This window comes from Pleurodeles waltl, chromosome 4_2, assembly GCF_031143425.1.
Source record: "Pleurodeles waltl isolate 20211129_DDA chromosome 4_2, aPleWal1.hap1.20221129, whole genome shotgun sequence".
Taxonomy (NCBI): domain Eukaryota; kingdom Metazoa; phylum Chordata; class Amphibia; order Caudata; family Salamandridae; genus Pleurodeles; species Pleurodeles waltl.
Genome location: NC_090443.1, coordinates 809,123,143 through 809,143,727, shown reverse-complemented (window position 1 = coordinate 809,143,727; position 20,585 = coordinate 809,123,143). Strand labels below are relative to the sequence as shown.

At 47.5% G+C, this 20,585-nt stretch overlaps 1 protein-coding gene across 2 annotated transcripts in view; it reads right to left on the bottom strand.

The window, feature by feature from the left end:
• SLC35D1 (solute carrier family 35 member D1) overlaps positions 1–20,585 on the bottom strand; it is a 99,878-nt gene that overhangs the window by 27,296 nt on the left and 51,997 nt on the right. For both annotated transcript variants that reach the window (XM_069232474.1, XM_069232473.1), the window contains exons 7-8: positions 9,974–10,076; positions 8,460–8,552 (exon numbers count right to left, since the gene is read on the bottom strand). In XM_069232474.1, coding sequence (XP_069088575.1) covers positions 8,460–8,552; positions 9,974–10,076 — 196 coding nt within the window. The remainder of the gene's footprint in view (positions 1–8,459; positions 8,553–9,973; positions 10,077–20,585) is intronic.

Sequence of the window (20,585 nt, the reverse complement as noted above, 5' to 3'; positions counted from 1 at the left end):
TGGATAAGCCTACTGCTCGACCACACTACCACAAAATAGAGCATTAGTATTATCTCTTTTTTGCCACTATCTTACCTCTAAGGGGAACCCTTGGACTCTGTGCATGCTATTCCTTACTTTGAAATAGCACATACAGAGCCAACTTCCTACATTGGTGGATCAGCGGTGGGGTACAAGACTTTGCATTTGCTGGACTACTCAGCCAATACCTGATCACACGACAAATTCCAAAATTGTCATTAGAAATTGATTTTTGCAATTTGAAAAGTTTTTCTAAATTCTTAAAAGACCTGCTAGGGCCTTGTGTTAGATCCTGTTTAGCATTTCTTTTAGAGTTTAAAAGTTTGTAAAAGTTTGAATTAGATTCTAGAACCAGTTGTAGATTCTTAAAAAGTATTCCAACTTTTAGAAGCAAAATGTCTAGCACAGATGTGACTGTGGTGGAACTCGACACCACACCTTACCTCCATCTTAAGATGAGGGAGCTAAGGTCACTCTGTAAAATAAAGAAAATAACAATGGGCCCCAAACCTACCAAAATACAGCTCCAGGAGCTTTTGGCAGAGTTTGAAAAGGCCAACCCCTCTGAGGGTGGCAACTCAGAGGAAGAGGATAGTGACTTGGAGGACAATTCCCCCCTACCAATCCTATCTAGGGAGAACAGGGTCCCTCAAACCCTGACTCCAAAAATAATAGTCAGAGATGCTGGTTCCCTCACAGGAGAGACCAACACCTCTGAAATCACTGAGGATAGCCCCAGTGAAGAGGACATCCAGTTAGCCAGGATGGCCAAAAGATTGGCTTTGGAAAGACAGATCCTAGCCATAGAGAGGGAAAGACAAGAGATGGGCCTAGGACCCATCAATGGTGGCAGCAACATAAATAGGGTCAGAGATTCTCCTGACATGTTGAAAATCCCTAAAGGGATTGTAACTAAATATGAAGATGGTGATGACATCACCAAATGGTTCACAGCTTTTGAGAGGGCTTGTGTAACCAGAAAAGTGAACAGATCTCACTGGGGTGCTCTCCTTTGGGAAATGTTCACAGGAAAGTGTAGGGATAGACTCCTCACACTCTCTGGACAAGATGCAGAATCTTATGACCTCATGAAGGGTACCCTGATTGAGGGCTTTGGATTCTCCACTGAGGAGTACAGGATTAGGTTCAGGGGGGCTCAAAAATCCTCGAGCCAGACCTGGGTTGACTTTGTTGACTACTCAGTGAAAACACTAGACGGTTGGATTCAAGGCAGTGGTGTAAGTAATTATGATGGGCTGTACAATTTATTTGTGAAAGAACACCTGTTAAGTAATTGTTTCAATGATAAACTGCATCAGCATCTGGTAGACCTAGGACCAATTTCTCCCCAAGAATTGGGAAAGAAGGCGGACCATTGGGTCAAGACAAGGGTGTCCAAGACTTCAACAGGGGGTGACCAAAAGAAAGGGGTCACAAAGACTCCCCAGGGGAAGGGTGATGAGACAACCAAAACTAAAAATAGTAAAGAGTCTTCTACAGGCCCCCAAAAACCTGCACAGGAGGGTGGGCCCAGAGCCTCTTCACAAAACAATGGGTACAAGGGTAAAAACTTTGATCCCAAAAAGGCCTGGTGTCATAGCTGTAAACAGCATGGACACCAAACTGGAGACAAGGCCTGTCCCAAGAAAGGTTCCACTCCAAACTCCCATCCAGGTAACACTGGTATGGCTAGTCTCCAAGTGGGATCAACAGTGTGCCCAGAGCAAATCAGGGTCCACACTGAAGCTACTCTAGTTTCTGAGGGTGGGGTGGATTTAGCCACACTAGCTGTCTGGCCGCCTAACATGCAAAAATACAGACAGCAACTCTTAATTAATGGGACTAGAATAGAGGGCCTGAGGGATACAGGTGCCAGTGTCACCATGGTGACAGAGAAACTGGTTTCCCCTGGCCAATACCTGACTGGAAAAACTTACACATTCACCAACGCTGACAATCAGAGAAAAGTACATCCCATGGCAATGGTTACTTTAGAATGGGGAGGGGTCAATGGCCTGAAGCAGGTGGTGGTCTCCTCAAATATCCCAGTGGACTGTCTGCTTGGAAATGACCTGGAGTCCTCAGCATGGGCTGAGGTAGAACTAAAAACCCATGCAGCAATGCTGGGTATCCCTGAACTGGTGTGTGTGAAAACAAGAGCACAGTGCAAGGCACAGGGTGAACAAGTAGAGCTGGAGTCTGGAAGAATGGCCCAGCCTACCAAGAGAACAGGAAAGTCAGTTGGGAAACCAACTGCAACACAGCAAAAGAAAGGGAACCTCTCTTCTCAGGAAGAAGTTCTGCCCTCTGAGGGAACTGAGCCTTTGGAGCTGGAACCTTATCAGGTTGAGCTCTTAGGCCCAGGGGGACCCTCAAGGGAGGAGCTGTGTAAGGGACAAGAAACCTGTCCCTCTCTTGAAGGCCTTAGGCAGCAAGCTGCTGAAGAGTCCAAAGGCAAGAAAAATGGAACACATAGGGTCTATTGGGAAGATGGACTCCTGTACACTGAGGCCAGAGACCCCAAACCTGGTGCCACTAGGAGAGTGGTAGTGCCTCAGCTGTTCAGGAAGTTCATCCTAACATTGGCCCATGACATTCCCCTTGCTGGACATTTGGGACAAACCAAGACGTGGGAGAGGTTAGTCAACCACTTCTACTGGCCCAATATGTCCAACATGGTTAAGGAGTTTTGCCTCTCCTGCCCCACCTGTCAAGCCAGTGGTAAGACAGGTGGGCATCCAAAGGCCCCCCTCATTCCACTTCCAGTGGTGGGGGTTCCCTTTGAAAGAGTGGGTGTGGACATAGTTGGTCCACTGGAACCTCCCACAGCCTCAGGAAATATGTATATCCTGGTAGTAGTGGATCATGCTACCAGATATCCTGAAGCTATTCCCCTTAGGTCGACTACTGCCCCTGCAGTAGCCAAGGCCCTCATTGGTATCTTTACCAGAGTGGGTTTCCCTAAGGAGGTGGTGTCTGACAGAGGTACCAACTTCATGTCAGCATACCTAAAGCACATGTGGAATGAGTGTAGAGTGACTTATAAATTCACTACACCATACCATCCACAAACTAATGGCTTGGTTGAGAGATTCAACAAGACATTAAAAGGCATGATCATGGGGCTCCCAGAAAAGCTCAAAAGGAGATGGGATGTCCTCTTGCCATGTCTGCTTTTCGCTTACAGACAGGTGCCACAGAAGGGAGTAGGATTCTCACCCTTTGAACTTCTGTTTGGTCATCCTGTAAGGGGACCACTTGCTCTTGTTAAAGAAGGCTGGGAGAGACCTCTCCATGAGCCAAAACAAGACATAGTGGACTATGTACTTGGCCTTCGCTCTAGAATGGCAGAGTACATGGAAAAGGCAACCAAAAACCTTGAGGCCAGCCAACAGCTCCAGAAGTTTTGGTATGACCAAAAGGCTGCACTGGTTGAGTTCCAACCAGGGCAGAAAGTCTGGGTTCTGGAGCCTGTGGCTCCCAGGGCACTCCAGGACAAATGGAGTGGCCCTTACCCAGTACTAGAGAGGAAGAGTCAGGTCACCTACTTGGTGGACCTGGGCACAAGCAGGAGCCCCAAGAGGGTGATCCATGTAAACCGCCTTAAGCTCTTCCACGACAGGGCTGATGTCAATCTGTTGATGGTAACAGATGAGGATCAGGAGGCAGAGAGTGAACCTCTCCCTGATCTTCTGTCATCAGACCCAAAAGATGGTACAGTAGATGGAGTGATCTACTCAGACACCCTCTCTGGCCAACAGCAAGCTGATTGTAGGAGAGTCCTACAACAGTTTCCTGAACTCTTCTCCTTAACCCCTGGTCAGACACACCTGTGTACCCATGATGTGGACACAGGAGACAGCATGCCTGTCAAGAACAAAATCTTTAGACAGTCTGACCATGTTAAGGAAAGCATCAAGGTGGAAGTCCACAAGATGCTGGAATTGGGAGTAATTGAGCGCTCTGACAGCCCCTGGGCTAGCCCAGTGGTCTTAGTCCCCAAACCTCACACCAAAGATGGAAAGAAAGAGATGAGGTTTTGTGTGGACTACAGAGGGCTCAATTCTGTCACCAAGACAGATGCCCATCCAATTCCAAGAGCTGATGAGCTCATTGATAAATTAGGTGCTGCCAAATTTCTAAGTACCTTTGACTTGACAGCAGGGTACTGGCAAATAAAAATGGCACCTGGAGCAAAAGAAAAGACAGCATTCTCCACACCTGATGGGCATTATCAGTTTACTGTTATGCCCTTTGGTTTAAAGAATGCCCCTGCCACCTTCCAAAGGTTGGTGAATCAAGTCCTTGCTGGCTTGGAGTCCTTTAGCACAGCTTATCTTGATGATATTGCTGTCTTTAGCTCCACCTGGCAGGATCACCTGGTCCACCTGAGGAAGGTTTTGAAGGCTCTGCAATCTGCAGGCCTCTCTATCAAGGCATCCAAATGCCAGATAGGGCAGGGAACTGTGGTTTACCTGGGACACCTTGTAGGTGGAGGCCAAGTTCAGCCACTCCAACCCAAGATCCAGACTATTCTGGACTGGGTAGCTCCAAAAACCCAGACTCAAGTCAGGGCATTCCTTGGCTTGACTGGGTATTACAGGAGGTTTGTGAAGGGATATGGATCCATTGTGACAGCCCTCACTGAACTCACCTCCAAGAAAATGCCCAAGAAAGTAAACTGGACTGTGGAGTGCCAACAGGCCTTTGACACCCTGAAACAGGCAATGTGCTCAGCACCAGTTCTAAAAGCTCCAGATTATTCTAAGCAGTTCATTGTGCAGACTGATGCCTCTGAACATGGGATAGGGGCAGTTTTGTCCCAAACAAATGATGATGGCCTTGACCAGCCTGTTGCTTTCATTAGCAGGAGGTTACTCCCCAGGGAGCAGCGTTGGAGTGCCATTGAGAGGGAGGCCTTTGCTGTGGTTTGGTCCCTGAAGAAGCTGAGACCATACCTCTTTGGGACTCACTTCCTAGTTCAAACTGACCACAGACCTCTCAAATGGCTGATGCAAATGAAAGGTGAAAATCCTAAACTGTTGAGGTGGTCCATCTCCCTACAGGGAATGGACTTTATAGTGGAACACAGACCTGGGACTGCCCATGCCAATGCAGATGGCCTTTCCAGGTTCTTCCACTTAGAAAATGAAGACTCTCTTGGGAAAGGTTAGTCTCATCCTCTTTCGTTTGGGGGGGGGTTGTGTAAGGAAATGCCTCCTTGGCATGGTTGCCCCCTGACTTTTTGCCTTTGCTGATGCTATGTTTACAATTGAAAGTGTGCTGAGGCCTGCTAACCAGGCCCCAGCACCAGTGTTCTTTCCCTAACCTGTACTTTTGTATCCACAATTGGCAGACCCTGGCATCCAGATAAGTCCCTTGTAACTGGTACTTCTAGTACCAAGGGCCCTGATGCCAAGGAAGGTCTCTAAGGGCTGCAGCATGTCTTATGCCACCCTGGAGACCTCTCACTCAGCACAGACACACTGCTTGCCAGCTTGTGTGTGCTAGTGAGAACAAAACGAGTAAGTCGACATGGCACTCCCCTCAGGGTGCCATGCCAGCCTCTCACTGCCTATGCAAGTATAGGTCAGACACCCCTCTAGCAGGCCTTACAGCCCTAAGGCAGGGTGCACTATACCATAGGTGAGGGTACCAGTGCATGAGCATGGTACCCCTACAGTGTCTAAACAAAACCTTAGACATTGTAAGTGCAGGGTAGCCATAAGAGTATATGGTCTGGGAGTTTGTCAAACACGAACTCCACAGCACCATAATGGCTACACTGAAAACTGGGAAGTTTGGTATCAAACTTCTCAGCACAATAAATGCACACTGATGCCAGTGTACATTTTATTGTAAAATACACCACAGAGGGCACCTTAGAGGTGCCCCCTGAAACTTAACCGACTGTCTGTGTAGGCTGACTAGTTTTAGCAGCCTGCCACAAACCGAGACATGTTGCTGGCCCCATGGGGAGAGTGCCTTTGTCACTCTGAGGCCAGTAACAAAGCCTGCACTGGGTGGAGATGCTAACACCTCCCCCAGGCAGGAATTGTCACACCTGGCGGTGAGCCTCAAAGGCTCACCTCCTTTGTGCCAACCCAGCAGGACACTCCAGCTAGTGGAGTTGCCCGCCCCCTCCGGCCAGGCCCCACTTTTGGCGGCAAGGCCGGAGAAAATAATGAGAAAAACAAGGAGGAGTCACTGGCCAGTCAGGACAGCCCCTAAGGTGTCCTGAGCTGAAGTGACTCTAACTTTTAGAAATCCTCCATCTTGCAGATGGAGGATTCCCCCAATAGGGTTAGGATTGTGACCCCCTCCCCTTGGGAGGAGGCACAAAGAGGGTGTACCCACCCTCAGGGCTAGTAGCCATTGGCTACTAACCCCCCAGACCTAAACACGCCCTTAAATTTAGTATTTAAGGGCTACCCTGAACCCTAGAAAATTAGATTCCTGCAACTACAAGAAGAAGGACTGCCTAGCTGAAAACCCCTGCAGAGGAAGACCAGAAGACGACAACTGCCTTGGCTCCAGAAACTCACCGGCCTGTCTCCTGCCTTCCAAAGATCCTGCTCCAGCGACGCCTTCCAAAGGGACCAGCGACCTCGACATCCTCTGAGGACTGCCCCTGCTTCGAAAAGACAAGAAACTCCCGAGGACAGCGGACCTGCTCCAAGAAAAGCTGCAACTTTGTTTCCAGCAGCTATAAAGAACCCTGCAAGCTCCCCGCAAGAAGCGTGAGACTTGCAACACTGCACCCGGCGACCCCGACTCGGCTGGTGGCGATCCAACACCTCAGGAGGGACCCCAGGACTACTCTGATACTGTGAGTACCAAAACCTGTCCCCCCTGAGCCCCCACAGCGCCGCCTGCAGAGGGAATCCCGAGGCTTCCCCTGACCGCGACTCTTTGAACCTAAAGTCCCGACGCCTGGGAGAGACCCTGCACCCGCAGCCCCCAGGACCTGAAGGACCGGACTTTCACCGGAGAAGTGACCCCCAGGAGTCCCTCTCCCTTGCCCAAGTGGAGGTTTCCCCGAGGAATCCCCCCCTTGCCTGCCTGCAGCGCTGAAGAGATCCCGAGATCTCTCATAGACTAACATTGCGAACCCGACGCTTGTTTCTACACTGCACCCGGCCGCCCCCGCGCCGCTGAGGGTGAAATTTCTGTGTGGACTTGTGTCCCCCCCGGTGCCCTACAAAACCCCCCTGGTCTGCCCTCCGAAGACGCGGGTACTTACCTGCAAGCAGACCGGAACCGGGGCACCCCCTTCTCTCCATTCTAGCCTATGTGTTTTGGGCACCACTTGGAACTCTGCACCTGACCGGCCCTGAGCTGCTGGTGTGGTGACTTTGGGGTTGCTCTGAACCCCCAACGGTGGGCTACCTTGGACCAAGAACTGAACCCTGTAAGTGTCCTACTTACCTGGTAAAACTAACAAAAACTTACCTCCCCCAGGAACTGTGAAAATTGCACTAAGTGTCCACTTTTAAAACAGCTATTTGTCAATAACTTGAAAAGTATACATGCAATTTTGATGATTTGAAGTTCCTAAAGTACTTACCTGCAATACCTTTCGAATGAGATATTACATGTAGAAATTGAACCTGTGGTTCTTAAAATAAACTAAGAAAAGATATTTTTCTATATAAAAACCTATTGGCTGGATTTGTCTCTGAGTGTGTGTACCTCATTTATTGTCTTGTGTATGTACAACAAATGCTTAACACTACTCCTTGGATAAGCCTACTGCTCGACCACACTACCACAAAATAGAGCATTAGTATTATCTCTTTTTTGCCACTATCTTACCTCTAAGGGGAACCCTTGGACTCTGTGCATGCTATTCCTTACTTTGAAATAGCACATACAGAGCCAACTTCCTACACCATTCATGAGCATTTAACAAGTACACGCAAGGGTTCCTTGCACATGCAGCAAATTACACAATTTCTGGAGCTATCGGACTTAGTAAATTCATGTTTTCTGGTGTACACGTTTATTTTGCTTCATGCTTTGTGGAAGCAGAACATGTCTCAAGCTTTTTGATTCATGAGGAAAAGATGTTAAACAACTTCAACTAACTCAGTTATTGAGCCTTAACCATCCAATTAAATGAGTTTGAGAGAAATATTTTTATTTTTTCCACGCTACGCTGGGGGTGCGTGCAAGGTGAAAGGAAGAATGACCATCGATAATGGAAAGCAAGACATCAACTTGAGCAGAGATTGCTCATAGCAGCCAAAGTTTAAAATATGGACAGCAACAAAGAGTAATTTGTGTGAAAACTACAAATGTGGATTTTTTAACTCTTGTAAACACAACACAAACACGCAGTGCCCGTCCCATGAATACCAATATATATCTCACATGAAACAATGTACAAATGTGTTTTCAAATACAGCTCACAGCCTCCACTTCAAGTGCCTTCCTACCTTTTCCACATCTCCAGTGTAATAGGCTATGAACATCGTCGGAAGAATCATAAAAAGGGCATTGTAGTACAACAGGCCGTATTTTCCCAGTTCCTACAATAAAAAGTTACATTAAAGAACAGTTATTTCACTTAAAACTTAACTTTAGGCTACCAAATGCAAAGATAACAACGAAAAACTCCCAGAACTTGCAATAGACATTTGACATAACTTACAGTACAAACCAATGTTGACAGACGGTGCAGGACTAATAGTACTGCAGACTACTTACCTCCTACAGCGGCACCATGTGGAAGCAGGTGAACAGCCAAACAACCTCGGTCAACTAACCAACTAACTCTCAAAATCCCACATGTTTGTTGGAGAGGGGACCAAGTACAGTCCAAGTAAGAAAACGACTTTATATAAACATTAAAGAAGCATCTGAGTAGACATCTCTCAATAGTGGTATTATGTTGGACTGATATTTCATTGTTCACCTACTACTAGGCTTTTCCTTCATTACTCAATACTGCCTCTATTGGCTGTTGAATATTTTATTCTGCAGTGCGCTTACCTAGATAAAGCACCAACAGCCTCAAGCACTAAAGTGGTTTGCCTTCCCAAAGCCGGTGAGCCAGGCTTTGCGACCACAAGACACTATATAATAATAATAATAATAAAAAAATAAAAAATATAAAAAAAACACACACCACACACACACACACACACACACTACGAAACCTATTTTATGAGTTGGGATGGCGACCGAATTTTCCCTGCGGGCTATGATCCCCGCATTCACTGCCATTCAGAGGATTGCAACATTCCTGATGCAGAGGATTTTGTGGCTGCTTTAGACTGCAGCTATAGTGTACCAGCATCCTCCACACGTTAATGAAGGACTCTTACTCATTTTTAGAAAGCTAGCAACTGAGTAAAACAACTCTACTCCCACCAGAAAAAACAGTCACACCTCAGTTCAAGCCAATGAAAGAGTAATAACTCCTGATTTGTTTGCAAATAGCCCTGGATGGAAAGGTTGAATCTTGCCAAATATGCAAGGAGCAAGTGCGGCTCAGACGGAATAGCCGACATCTTCTAAAGCTGTGTACCCCCGACTAGAGGACACCAATACAGGAGTTTGTCCCGTTTAAATTCTGTACTACAGTCATACACAGAGCACAGCGTGTACCATATCCCACATCGATAACTGGAAAAATAAATTGAAGAGTTGCTGACTCACATACATTAATCTCTTTGTAAATTTTAAAACATTTTATGTACAGAATTCCCAAAGAAATAAGTGCTATGGTTTAAACCAGAATTCCCACAAAATTATATTTGCCTCATAACTAAAACCTACAGCATTTTTGTAAGTTTAAACAATACTCCCAATCGCCAACACATGGACAAAAGCAGGATACAGAAAATGACATATTTGAAAGTAAATCATAACCACCAAACATTGCTCTAAGAAGCTGCAACTGATCCAGACTCAATAAAAAAACTAAGATTTAAGGAGCACCACCTACCTTAGAATCGAGCTTCTGTTTCACATATGCACCATTTGCAGCTGTCAAGACATCATTAACCAGGATAAAAACATATCCCTCTAGGTCAAATGCCAAGTCAGTACTGAAATTGAAATTATAAACATGATTTAGAAACATATTTAGAAGCTAGCCTTAGTGATCTAAAATATGTCTACATGAAAGCAAACCAAACATAGCCGGAAAATATATTATCGGGCTGTACGTGCTACACGGTCTCAGTCATTTTTACAGAAAATAATTTGTAAAGTACTTGTAGGTTTTTGGTCAGTGATAATATATCGCAGAATTTTGTCAGCTGCGGCTTTGAGATCTATTCTAACACCATTCACAGAATGACGCATTTCTCTAGATAAATGTTCAAGGCAGAATAATGTGCACAGGAATTATTAGCTAATCAACAAAAACAAGCCTTTACATCTTAAAAAAAGGATTATTGTGTGAGGTCCGAAATAGGTCTCCTTCACAAGGAAGTTCACAATCCACTTTATGTTCCACTGAACTTAAGAGATTTGGAAATATTTGCTACTGCAGATGGCAGAGTATACTCACAACAGAAATAGGGGTGGCCAAGGGAGAAGGCAGGGGACGAAAAATTAGTTTGAGCTGGGAGGAACACTTCCTGCGGGACTTGCAACATGCCCTTCAGCAGCTGTGCTCCAGTAATAGACTGCAGGCCTTCAGGCAGCGCCCAGAAGTGCACGTGCCTGCCACAGTGTGCGCTTTATAAATACCACATGGTGGCATTCCTAGACCGTGGCTGCGAGCTGCGATCAACCGAGAGAATGCACAAGGCCAGTAGATTAGCAACGGAAACATTTTGCCTCTAGTTTTGTTTTAGAGTTTATATTTAATCAAACAATAAAGGGTAGAACTTAATTTGTAAATGCGTAAATACCAGGGACCAAATTTGTTTTACAAACCCGCCAATGACACTATCGTGTCAGGGGTTGCCGGACACCACGGCTATTACCTACTTAACACCTCATGCCTCTTTTATCCACAACCAGATAATCCCCGCACATTCATATCCTATTGCGGGTTTATTTTTGACAGACAGACACACACACACACACTCTCCCCCATTCAATCTTTCTCTTCCTTTCTCGCTTTTCTGCCTTTCTTCTTCCTGCTCTGGGACATAGTCGGATAATTAAAAAAATGTGTGTCAGTCCCCGCCACCAAAAAAAAAAAAAAAAAAAAAAAAAAAAAGAGGGCTGATGGGGCTCACCGGCATCCATCGTGCTCAAATTAAGTAATGGGTTAAATGGAATGCCAATGTATTATTCACATCCCTAAAAGGCCTGTAAGCCTTAACCAAAGCTAGTTCAGATCCCAGCAAAGAAGACCCATGAGCATCGCCCATGTACGATTATGTCTGCGGTACTAGCCTACCTATTACACATAAAAAAAAAAAAAAAAAAAAAACACACCCCTTGGCTTCAAATGAAGTTTCATTCTAGTGAAATTTTTGTATAGGAAATCCGAAAGACGCCGATTGGTCAGTCTAGCGTATGCTTGTTACTCTTGCACGCTGCATCCCTACAACTGTCCCACTTTTGCATTCATTAAAGCAGTCACATACAAGTTTGGCCATATTTCTCTCTCGAAGACAAGTGTTGGCAGGATCCATCATCAGGACCTCAACCCAAAAGAGCCAATGCAAATACTACAGAAGACCGCTAGAACAGCCTCAACGTGAGTTTTGCAACACATAATTCGTTGCACAGTAACACCTCCAAAAGGAAGCAGAAATTTACATGTGCAAAATGAAAAATATTTGAAATGAATTGTAATGGAGGGGAATGGCATAATACTCGGATTACTTACCAGTAATCTTCATTACTCCGATTCTTCCTTCCTCGACCCCTTCCGAACGCATGGAGTGAAGTGTCCTCTTCACTCCTCATGTCACCTTTTCAAAGCTACTTCTTTCATTTCTATGAAAGGGAAGAAGGACATGTGCATATACCCCCTACTCTTGCCCGGAACTACCTGTATATCACCAAGCACCACCAGAACGGCTGATGAAAGAACAGGGAGAGGGAGGGAAGAAAGAAAGAAAGGAGGGAGGGAGGGACGGACATACGGAGGGAGGCGAGGAAGGAAGAATCTAAGTAATGAAGATTATCGGTAAGTAATCCGAGCACTACCTCCTCATTGTCCTTCCTCGTCCCCTTCTGAACGTATGGAGGAATGCCCAAGCCACTTTCAGCAGCCAAACGAAAGAATCAAAAGAAAACACAATTAGTGCAGTGCAAAATTTAATGCAGCATACAAAAAAACAGAGAAACACCATGGGCTACATGCAAGATACCTGAAGAGTCCAACAACAAGGAGCCAACTCAGGAGGAGGAAGCAGCCGTGACCAAAACCTTCGAGCCAAAAGACAATTCAGAACCCTGAACAACGTGCAATCTGTAATGGGTAATGAAAGTGGAAAGAGAAGACCAGGAGGCAGCATCGCAAATATTCCGGAGTGAAATACCAGACCATTCAGCCCAGGAAGTGGCCATTCCACGAGTGGAATGAGCCTTGACCCCACCCGGACCTCTCTGCCCTGGGCCTGGTAAGCAGAAAAGATAACAGACATAATCCAACAGGACAAGGTGGAAGAAGAAGGGAGGCCGCCCTTCCGTACAGGCCCAAAACTGACAAAAAGGTGGTCAGAAAGATGAAAATCAGAAGACCTGGAGAGATTTTCAAAGCATGGACAACATCCAGAAGGGACATGGAAGGGTCAGAGTCCAAAGCCGCCTGAGGGAGAACAATATCCTGGTCACCTTAGGGAGGAACTTATGATCCAAGGAAAGTTTGACCCGGTCCTCAAAAATACGTAGGAATGGAGGGCGACAAACCAAGTTATTAAGCACCCCCAAACACCTGGCAGTAGTAATGGCCACCAGAAAAAAAACACTTAAAAGTCAGGAACTTAAGGGAAACAAATGCCAATGGCTCATACAGAGGGTTCTTCAGGTGTGAAAGCACCACAGGAAGGTCCCAGGAGGGAAAAGTGTTCTGAGGGGGAGGACGTAGAAGGCCGAAACCCCGGAACAATATAGAGGCTACGCTAGAAAAAGTGGACAAATCATCCCATGGAGCGCAAAAAGTTTTGATAGAGCACCACTGGAGTTTCAGAGTAGCGACAGAGAGACCCTTATCAAAACTCTCCTGAAGAAACAAACATCGAAGAGGAAGGGGCTGAAACAGGAGACAAAGGGCGAGTCCTGCACCAAGCATCAAAAGAACCACAATGATGCGTGTAATCCTTTTTAGTGGAACCGTGTTGAGAAGACTGGAGTGACTGGGAAACCTGCAAAGAGAGCCCCGGCTTCATAAGGCCCTCCCTCGCAACCTCCAGACCGTGAGATGCAAACACGCCAGAGTCTGCAGAGGGAGAAGCAGGATTGACAGAGGGGAAGAGGTCAGAGGAAGACACCACTCCAGCCTCACCACCAGGAGACAGAGAAGAGAGGACCAAGGTCTCCGTGGCCAAAGGGGGAGAACCATAACTACTTCCACCACCTCCTGGAGCAGGCAAGACAGGAACCGCTGGATCAGGGAAAACTGGGGGAAAGGCGTAGATCAATCAATCAATCAATCATAGTATTTATAAAGCGCGCTATGTACCCGTTAGGGTTTCGAGGCGCTGAGGTGGGGGGTGGGGGGTGGAGAGGCTGTTTAGCGGTCGAAGAGCCAGGTCTTGAGGAGCTTCGGGGATGCCCGGAAGCATTCAGTGGAGGGCCCGGGGTTGAGGGCGCGGAGCTCTTCGGCCGAGAAGTGGGCGCGGGAGGCGCGAGGACCAGGGGGGGTGGCGCTGGGCGCGGTACAGGCGCGGACGGGCGCAGACGGGCTTGCCTCTGGCGCGCCCGCTGCGCGGACGCGCAGCGCCAGCCATTAAGAAGGGAGGGGGTAGGGAGGAGCAGCTGGGAGGCGGGAGGGAGCGGCAAATGGGGGCGCGAGGGGGGCGGGGCCGCAGGGAAGCAGCGGCTGGGGTCGAGGAGCGCACAAGGGGCGAAAGGCACAGAAATCGGGCAAAAACAGTCACAAATGCAGGAAAAAACACAATATGGACACAATACTGGGACTAAATACGATCGGGGAGACAGCAATCAGGGGGGCACAATGGGGCAAAAAGCGCCGGCGGCGAGGCGCAGAAAAGCGGAAAAAAGCTGAAAAACAAACTTACGGGACGGCGGAAGCGGCACTCGGGTCAAGTGAGCCCACTAGCCACCAGGGATGAGGCGCAGGAGGATGCCTGCGGGTGGAGGAGGGCCTCGAACACACAGACGGCAGCGTGGTCGTGGGGCAGAGGCAGAAGGCAGCAGGTTGGTGCTGCGGTCGTGAGGGGCGAGTTCAGGACCTGAACCAGGTCCGAATTCGCTCACTGGCTACGCGCAGCGCCAGTCATTAAGAAGGGAGGGGGGAGGGGGGAGGGAGGAGCAGCTGGGAGGCGGGAGGGAGCGGCAAATGGGGGCGCGAGGGGGGCGGGGCCGCAGGGAAGCAGCGGCTGGGGTCGAGGAGCGCACAAGGGGCGAAAGGCACAGAAATCGGGCAAAAACAGTCACAAATGCAGGAAAAAACACAATATGGACACAATACTGGGACTAAATACGATCGGGGAGACAGCAATCAGGGGGGCACAATGGGGCAAAAAGCGCCGGCGGCGAGGCGCAGAAAAGCGGAAAAAAGCTGAAAAACAAACTTACGGGACGGCGGAAGCGGCACTCGGGTCAAGTGAGCCCACTAGCCACCAGGGATGAGGCGCAGGAGGATGCCTGCGGGTGGAGGAGGGCCTCGAACACGCAGACGGCAGCGTGGTCGTGGGGCAGAGGCAGAAGGCAGCAGGTTGGTGCTGCGGTCGTGAGGGGTGAGTTCAGGACCTGATGAGAAGACCCAGAGGCCACGGGCTGGACAGGCATCGGTCTCCAGTGCACCCGGAGAGAGGGTGCACTGGGGTGAAGTAGAGGGGAAACTTGGCATTCAAGGGGGGTAGCAAAGAGATCCACTACAGGGACACCGCACAGACTGCAAATCTGGGAAAACACCGAAGGAGCCAGGACGAACTCTAGGGAGGACGGGAACACCAGACTCAGGAGATCCGCCTGACGATTCAGGACACCCCAAATGTGAACTCCCTGTAACCCAAGGAGATGGGACTCCGCCCAGGATACGATGTGGCGAGCAAGGATATTGAGGGAGCCGAACTGATGATTGATGTATGACATAGCCACTCAGATGTCCACCCTGAACACCACCAAGTGACCCCAACCAGGAGCAGCAAAGAACTGGAAGGCATACCAGTCCCCTTGAAGCACCCTCCAATTGGAGGAAATCGAAGCCTCCACCAGAGACCAGACACCCTGGGCAGTGAGGACTCCCAATACCGCCCCCCAGCCCAGGCATCAGTCGTGAGGACCAGAGGTGTCAGAGACCGAAGAGGAAAACCACGGCTAGGGACAGAAGATTGAACCACCAAAGGAGATCTGACGAATAGGAGCTGAAACAGGAATGAGAGCCTCCAAGTTGCCGCCGACCGGAGTCCAATGAAACACGATATGGTGAACCACCGGGCCCAAATGAAGGTGAGCCCACCGGACAACATCCAAAGTCGCCGCCTGGAAATAATAGAAGAAAAAAAGAGGTAGCACCAAAACATCCAACAACTTGGACAAGCAAGACAATGGTAAGGAAGGGGGAGAAACTCAGGAAACAAGCCCAATTTACCATCAGACCTTGAAGACACAGCCACTCTCTCGCAGAAGTAGACTGAACCTGTAGGAGGCACAGAAGAAAATGACTGAGTTGGGCACACCTCGAAGCAGGAAAGACACCATCCCAGCCTGGTCATCGAAAAAGGCACCAATATTCTCCAGAAGCTGAGAGAGACTCAGAGGAGACTTGGAGGGATGTACCAGGAAACTGAAATCCCCCAACAGGGAGACAGTGGAGGACATGTCAGAGATTGGTTCAGAGAGGGTGCATGGATCAGAAGGTTGTCTAGTACGGGTGGACCAGAACACCCTCAGAATGCAGAAGACCCATCCCTGGGGTTAGAACCTTGGTGAAATTCGGGGGTGAGGAGGAATTGAGTCCAAAAGGGAGCACCTGGAATTGCCAGAGGTGGGGAGGAATCGAGTCCAAAAGGGAGCACCTGGAATTGCCAATGTTGGGAGCCCACTGTAAACCTCAGAAACTCCTGAGAGGCGGGGGCCATCGGAACATGTAGATAGGCGTCCTGAAGATCGATCTTGGTCATTAAGTTCCCTGGAGAGACCAAGGGAATCACATGACGCTAAGTGGAGATATGGAAATGCAATGTCAGGACAAAGCGGTTCAGAAACCTCAGGTCGATGATCAGATGAAAGCCCCCCATGACTTTCGTGACCATGAAGACACGGGAATAGCATCCATACTCCCTCTCCCGTGGAGGAACCAGCCAAAGGGCACATTTCAGGACCAAGGAGGAGATACTGTTGGCAAGAGTTGATTGCTTCACCAGATCAAGAGGCCAAGCCGTCTGAAGGAAGTGAGGATCCAGAAACTATGGAGAAATGTCCAGGAAAGCACCCTATGAAGCCACCTGAAGAACCCAGGCATCTGGGATGGAGGCAGCCCAAACCGGAAAGAACATAGCCTGGCGCCCCCAGACGGGAGAAACGGAGGGGCCGGCCGAGTCAGGAAGGAGGCTTCTAACCATCCCTACCACAAGGCTGACGAGCGGCACCCCCCTGAAGAAGGACCCCTACGCTGGAACCGGAAGCAGAGAGACAGGGAATTGGGCTGGTGTTTCCGAAACTGATCCCCCCCCCCCCTCCCTCCTGCCGCCATGCCAAACCTTAGGTCTTGGACGGAAAGGCTCAACATGTTTGACACTTTAAGAATTTCCTAAGGACCTCCTCCAGTTCATCCCCAAAGAGTTTAGAACCACCAAAGGGCATGCGCAATTAACAATTCTTCTGGGAGGAATCAACCCTCCAGTCCTGGAGATGGAGATGACGGCGAGCAGGAGCAGAACCAGCAATGGCCATAGCAGAAGCCTTAAGAGAGCCAAAAGCAATATCTGAAAGAAACTTAGCTTGAACTTCCATACAGGTCAGCAAATCAGAGATATCTTCACCCTTCTGAATAGCAGAGGGAAGGGACTGTAAATCCTTAACAAGGGACTAAGAAGTATAGACCCCATAGATTAAGACCAGCGTGAGATCTTTTGAGAGCAGCCTTGACCTTCTTATCAACAGGATCAGACAAAGCCACTTCCTCAGAAAGTAAAGAAGGCTTACCCACAAGGTTAGAAATTAAAGGGTTCAAAGTGTGAACCTGAGAAAAAGAAGTAAAAAGGATATAAGCGACCCATAAAGCGAAGAGGGCACTTCACCGCATGCGTTCGGAAGGGGACGAGGAAGGACGATGAGGAGGTAATATTGCCTTTTACATCTGAGTAAATAAATAGCTTGTTCTGCTTGGTGTCCGGTGGACCTTCTTACAATGGACTGCATCAACTGCATTAGGTTGCGGTCGTTTGTGAAAGAGCATTTCCAAAACTATATTTCGGTACAACATTAAATTACAACATGGGGAGGGAGAGAAGAATTAGTTTAGTGGTATTTATTAAAATCAGAGAATGCTCATGCATCCCCTTTGCATTTCTTTACAAAGCTCTTGTGTTCAGTTTCTGTTCTGCTGCTAACTAGAGTGATCACCTTCTACCCAAGTGCTGCAGAAAGTGAAGGGTGACAGGAGCGAGGCAGGGAACTTTGTGGAACTTGAGAAGGCACAGGTGGACTAACGTGGAGGAGTTGTAGCCTTTATACAGTCTCGCCAAACCATATGACAGTGAGACGCTAGGAGGCCAGAAGAAGCATGAAGTTAATATGCATCAGCCGAGCACCAGTATGGCAAGATGCACTTGAGGAAAGATGGTTTGCTTTGTGAGCAGATTTGTCTAAGGCTCCATCAGTGGTAGGGGCTCAGTGAATATGCCAAGAAGTAAATACTTAAAGACATAGAACTTGTAGTGGTGAAATTAAATATCTGAGGTGTTGATGTGACTGCAGGGAATGGGCACAAAGACTGGAGACTGAGCAAAGCCAGGAGATTAAACAAACTCTGAGAGACATGTCCTCTGGACCACCAACAATTGCTCATACATAAACACAAAAAAATATTTTTAATAAAATACAGGCAATCTATGGAGGGGCCTTTAAAGAAAACTGGTCAAAGGTGATCACCTCAGGCCTTGAAGCCCTAAGGCAAGGTGCATTATATTTTATGTGAGGACAGATCTGCACGAGCAGATAAGCTCCTGTGACGTCTAGTTCATTTAGTGGATATTACAAGTAACTGTGCAGCCATCTTAAGGACGTGTACTTGGCATTGGTCACCATGAGTTTCCCAGCTACATGATGGCTGCATGGAAAATAATGGTGTTTGGTATCAAACACCTAATTTCAATAAATACATACTGATGCCAGTACCAGATGTATTGTGACAAGCAACCAGAAGCCACCTTAGAGGAGGCCCTTGAAAATCTACCAGTCCTCTAGTGTGCTGGCTGACTGGTATTGAATAGCTTGCCAACATAGGTGAGTTTCTGACTCCCCCAGAAGTGAGAGTCCCCACTCTGAGGCCAGAAACAATGCTTGCTCCAGAGGAAGGTTTTCACACCTCCGCCAGCAGGACGGCTAGTGAACCTGCATACCAAGGCCAAAGACACTGCTGCTTTTGATATGCTACCTGGCTTCCCACAGACCGGGGACATGCCACCCCCTTTCCTGAGGCTCATTTGGCACCACAGCAGGTGGAAAATTAGCTATGCAAGTAGGCCTGTTGCACTCAGTGCTTGATTTGTAAAAAAATGTAAGTGCAAGGGCCCGAGGCACTTCTTATAAGGACACCGTGGTTACCCACTGACTGCCAGCATTGCCAAATACTAACCATAACACATATGTGTGCCATATCGGAGAATTCCATGTCATATCAAACTGTTAGCATGAACAGCTGGTTTAAAATTTTTAAAGTATATTGAACACTTTTGTTGATGGGCTCTGCTCAATAATAGACAGAGCACCAGGTGGTGGAGTATCATAAATAAGTGGCAGCGTTTAGAATAAGTGCCTCTTTTCGCAATCAAGACTTTTAAGGTGTTTAGGTTTAAATGTATTCACTTTATGGTAGGAAAAATGAGGATTGTTATGTTTTATCTATGCACTTTATGGTTGGAAACAACCGATAAAGTTATATGGACCACTGCAAAAAAAAAAAAAAAAAAAAAAAAAAAAAAAAAAAATATGAAGAGGGTGCCTGAAATTTGCGGACGACAGTCATAATAAGTCAAACTCCAATCGGCCTACAAAGACTAATCAATGCCCTCACAAATTATATAGAGCAGCAAGGATTAGAGCTGAACTTGCAGAAAACAAAGGTAGTGCAGCTAATGGACTTCAAATACAAGGCACACCAGTGGTTTATTTAAGGCCAGAAGTTCAAGTCTCCCATTCATATAAATATCTGCGAGTCATTGTGGGCCAACAACTGTTGTTTGCCAACCACCACACATCTCTACTTGTGAAAGCTCAGTCTTTAACATTTGCCTTCAAGCTTCTGAAAAAGAAAGGTTCATCATATAGGGCCAGATGTAGCAAAGGTTTTGACCCATTCTGTGTCTATGGGAAAGAGTGTTCGTACATATGGCCCATAGTCATTTATTATAAGTGATGGCGGCTCAATTCCTATCTTCTGACAAACGGTCTCGAACTATGGCATGGCAAGGAAATTGCCACTTTGAATCAGCTTGAAACAAAAAGGTATACAAAGCAGTTTTTTGCCTCCCCAAAGCAGCTTCCCCTGCACTGGTAGGTTTGGAATTCAGCCTCCAACACCAAAAAGTCCAGCGATTAAACTTCTTGTGAAACGGTGTTGGCAACTTTGTGCAGCTGTAAGTGGAACCTTGAACAGTTTATGGTGGCTCGAATAAAAAGCCCAAATGAAGCAAAAAAAAAAAAACCAACTCGTGGACGGCCTACCTTGAGAAAGCTCCGACAGAACGTAAGCTACAAGATGTGGGTCAGCAAGATGGGAAGTGCCACATTTATCAGGCTGGCAACCTCTCAAACAAGCAGTCATTCATTATATTTAGGAACATCCTTGCAAAGTGGCGGCATGCATGGGCTGTGCTGAACTCTTATACCAGCGTGAACCCTCAAACATACATTGCCAAGTACTTCCATCAAACCACAAAACAGCGATTCATGCTCTTCCGATTTGGCTTCTTAGACTTCAAGGACCTTCTCCCATCATGGAAGGCGAGAAGACAAAGCCAAACTGTTGCTTAGGCGGCTACAAACTTGAATCACAGGAAGTTACTAATTAAACCAGCCTTCTTGGAGTTGAACATACAGACTTGTAGGAAAGCTGTTATTACCTGGCTGCCGGCACATCAATATCACTGGTGTGCCGAGGAGTAAAATGTATCACCACAGTAAATAATCTCCTCCAAAATGCGCCCTAACAGTAAGGGAAGGTGATCCTGGTCCCAATCTAAATCCAAAGACTTATTGACTAGTCTCTTGCCAGCACACGCTTGGCAACACAT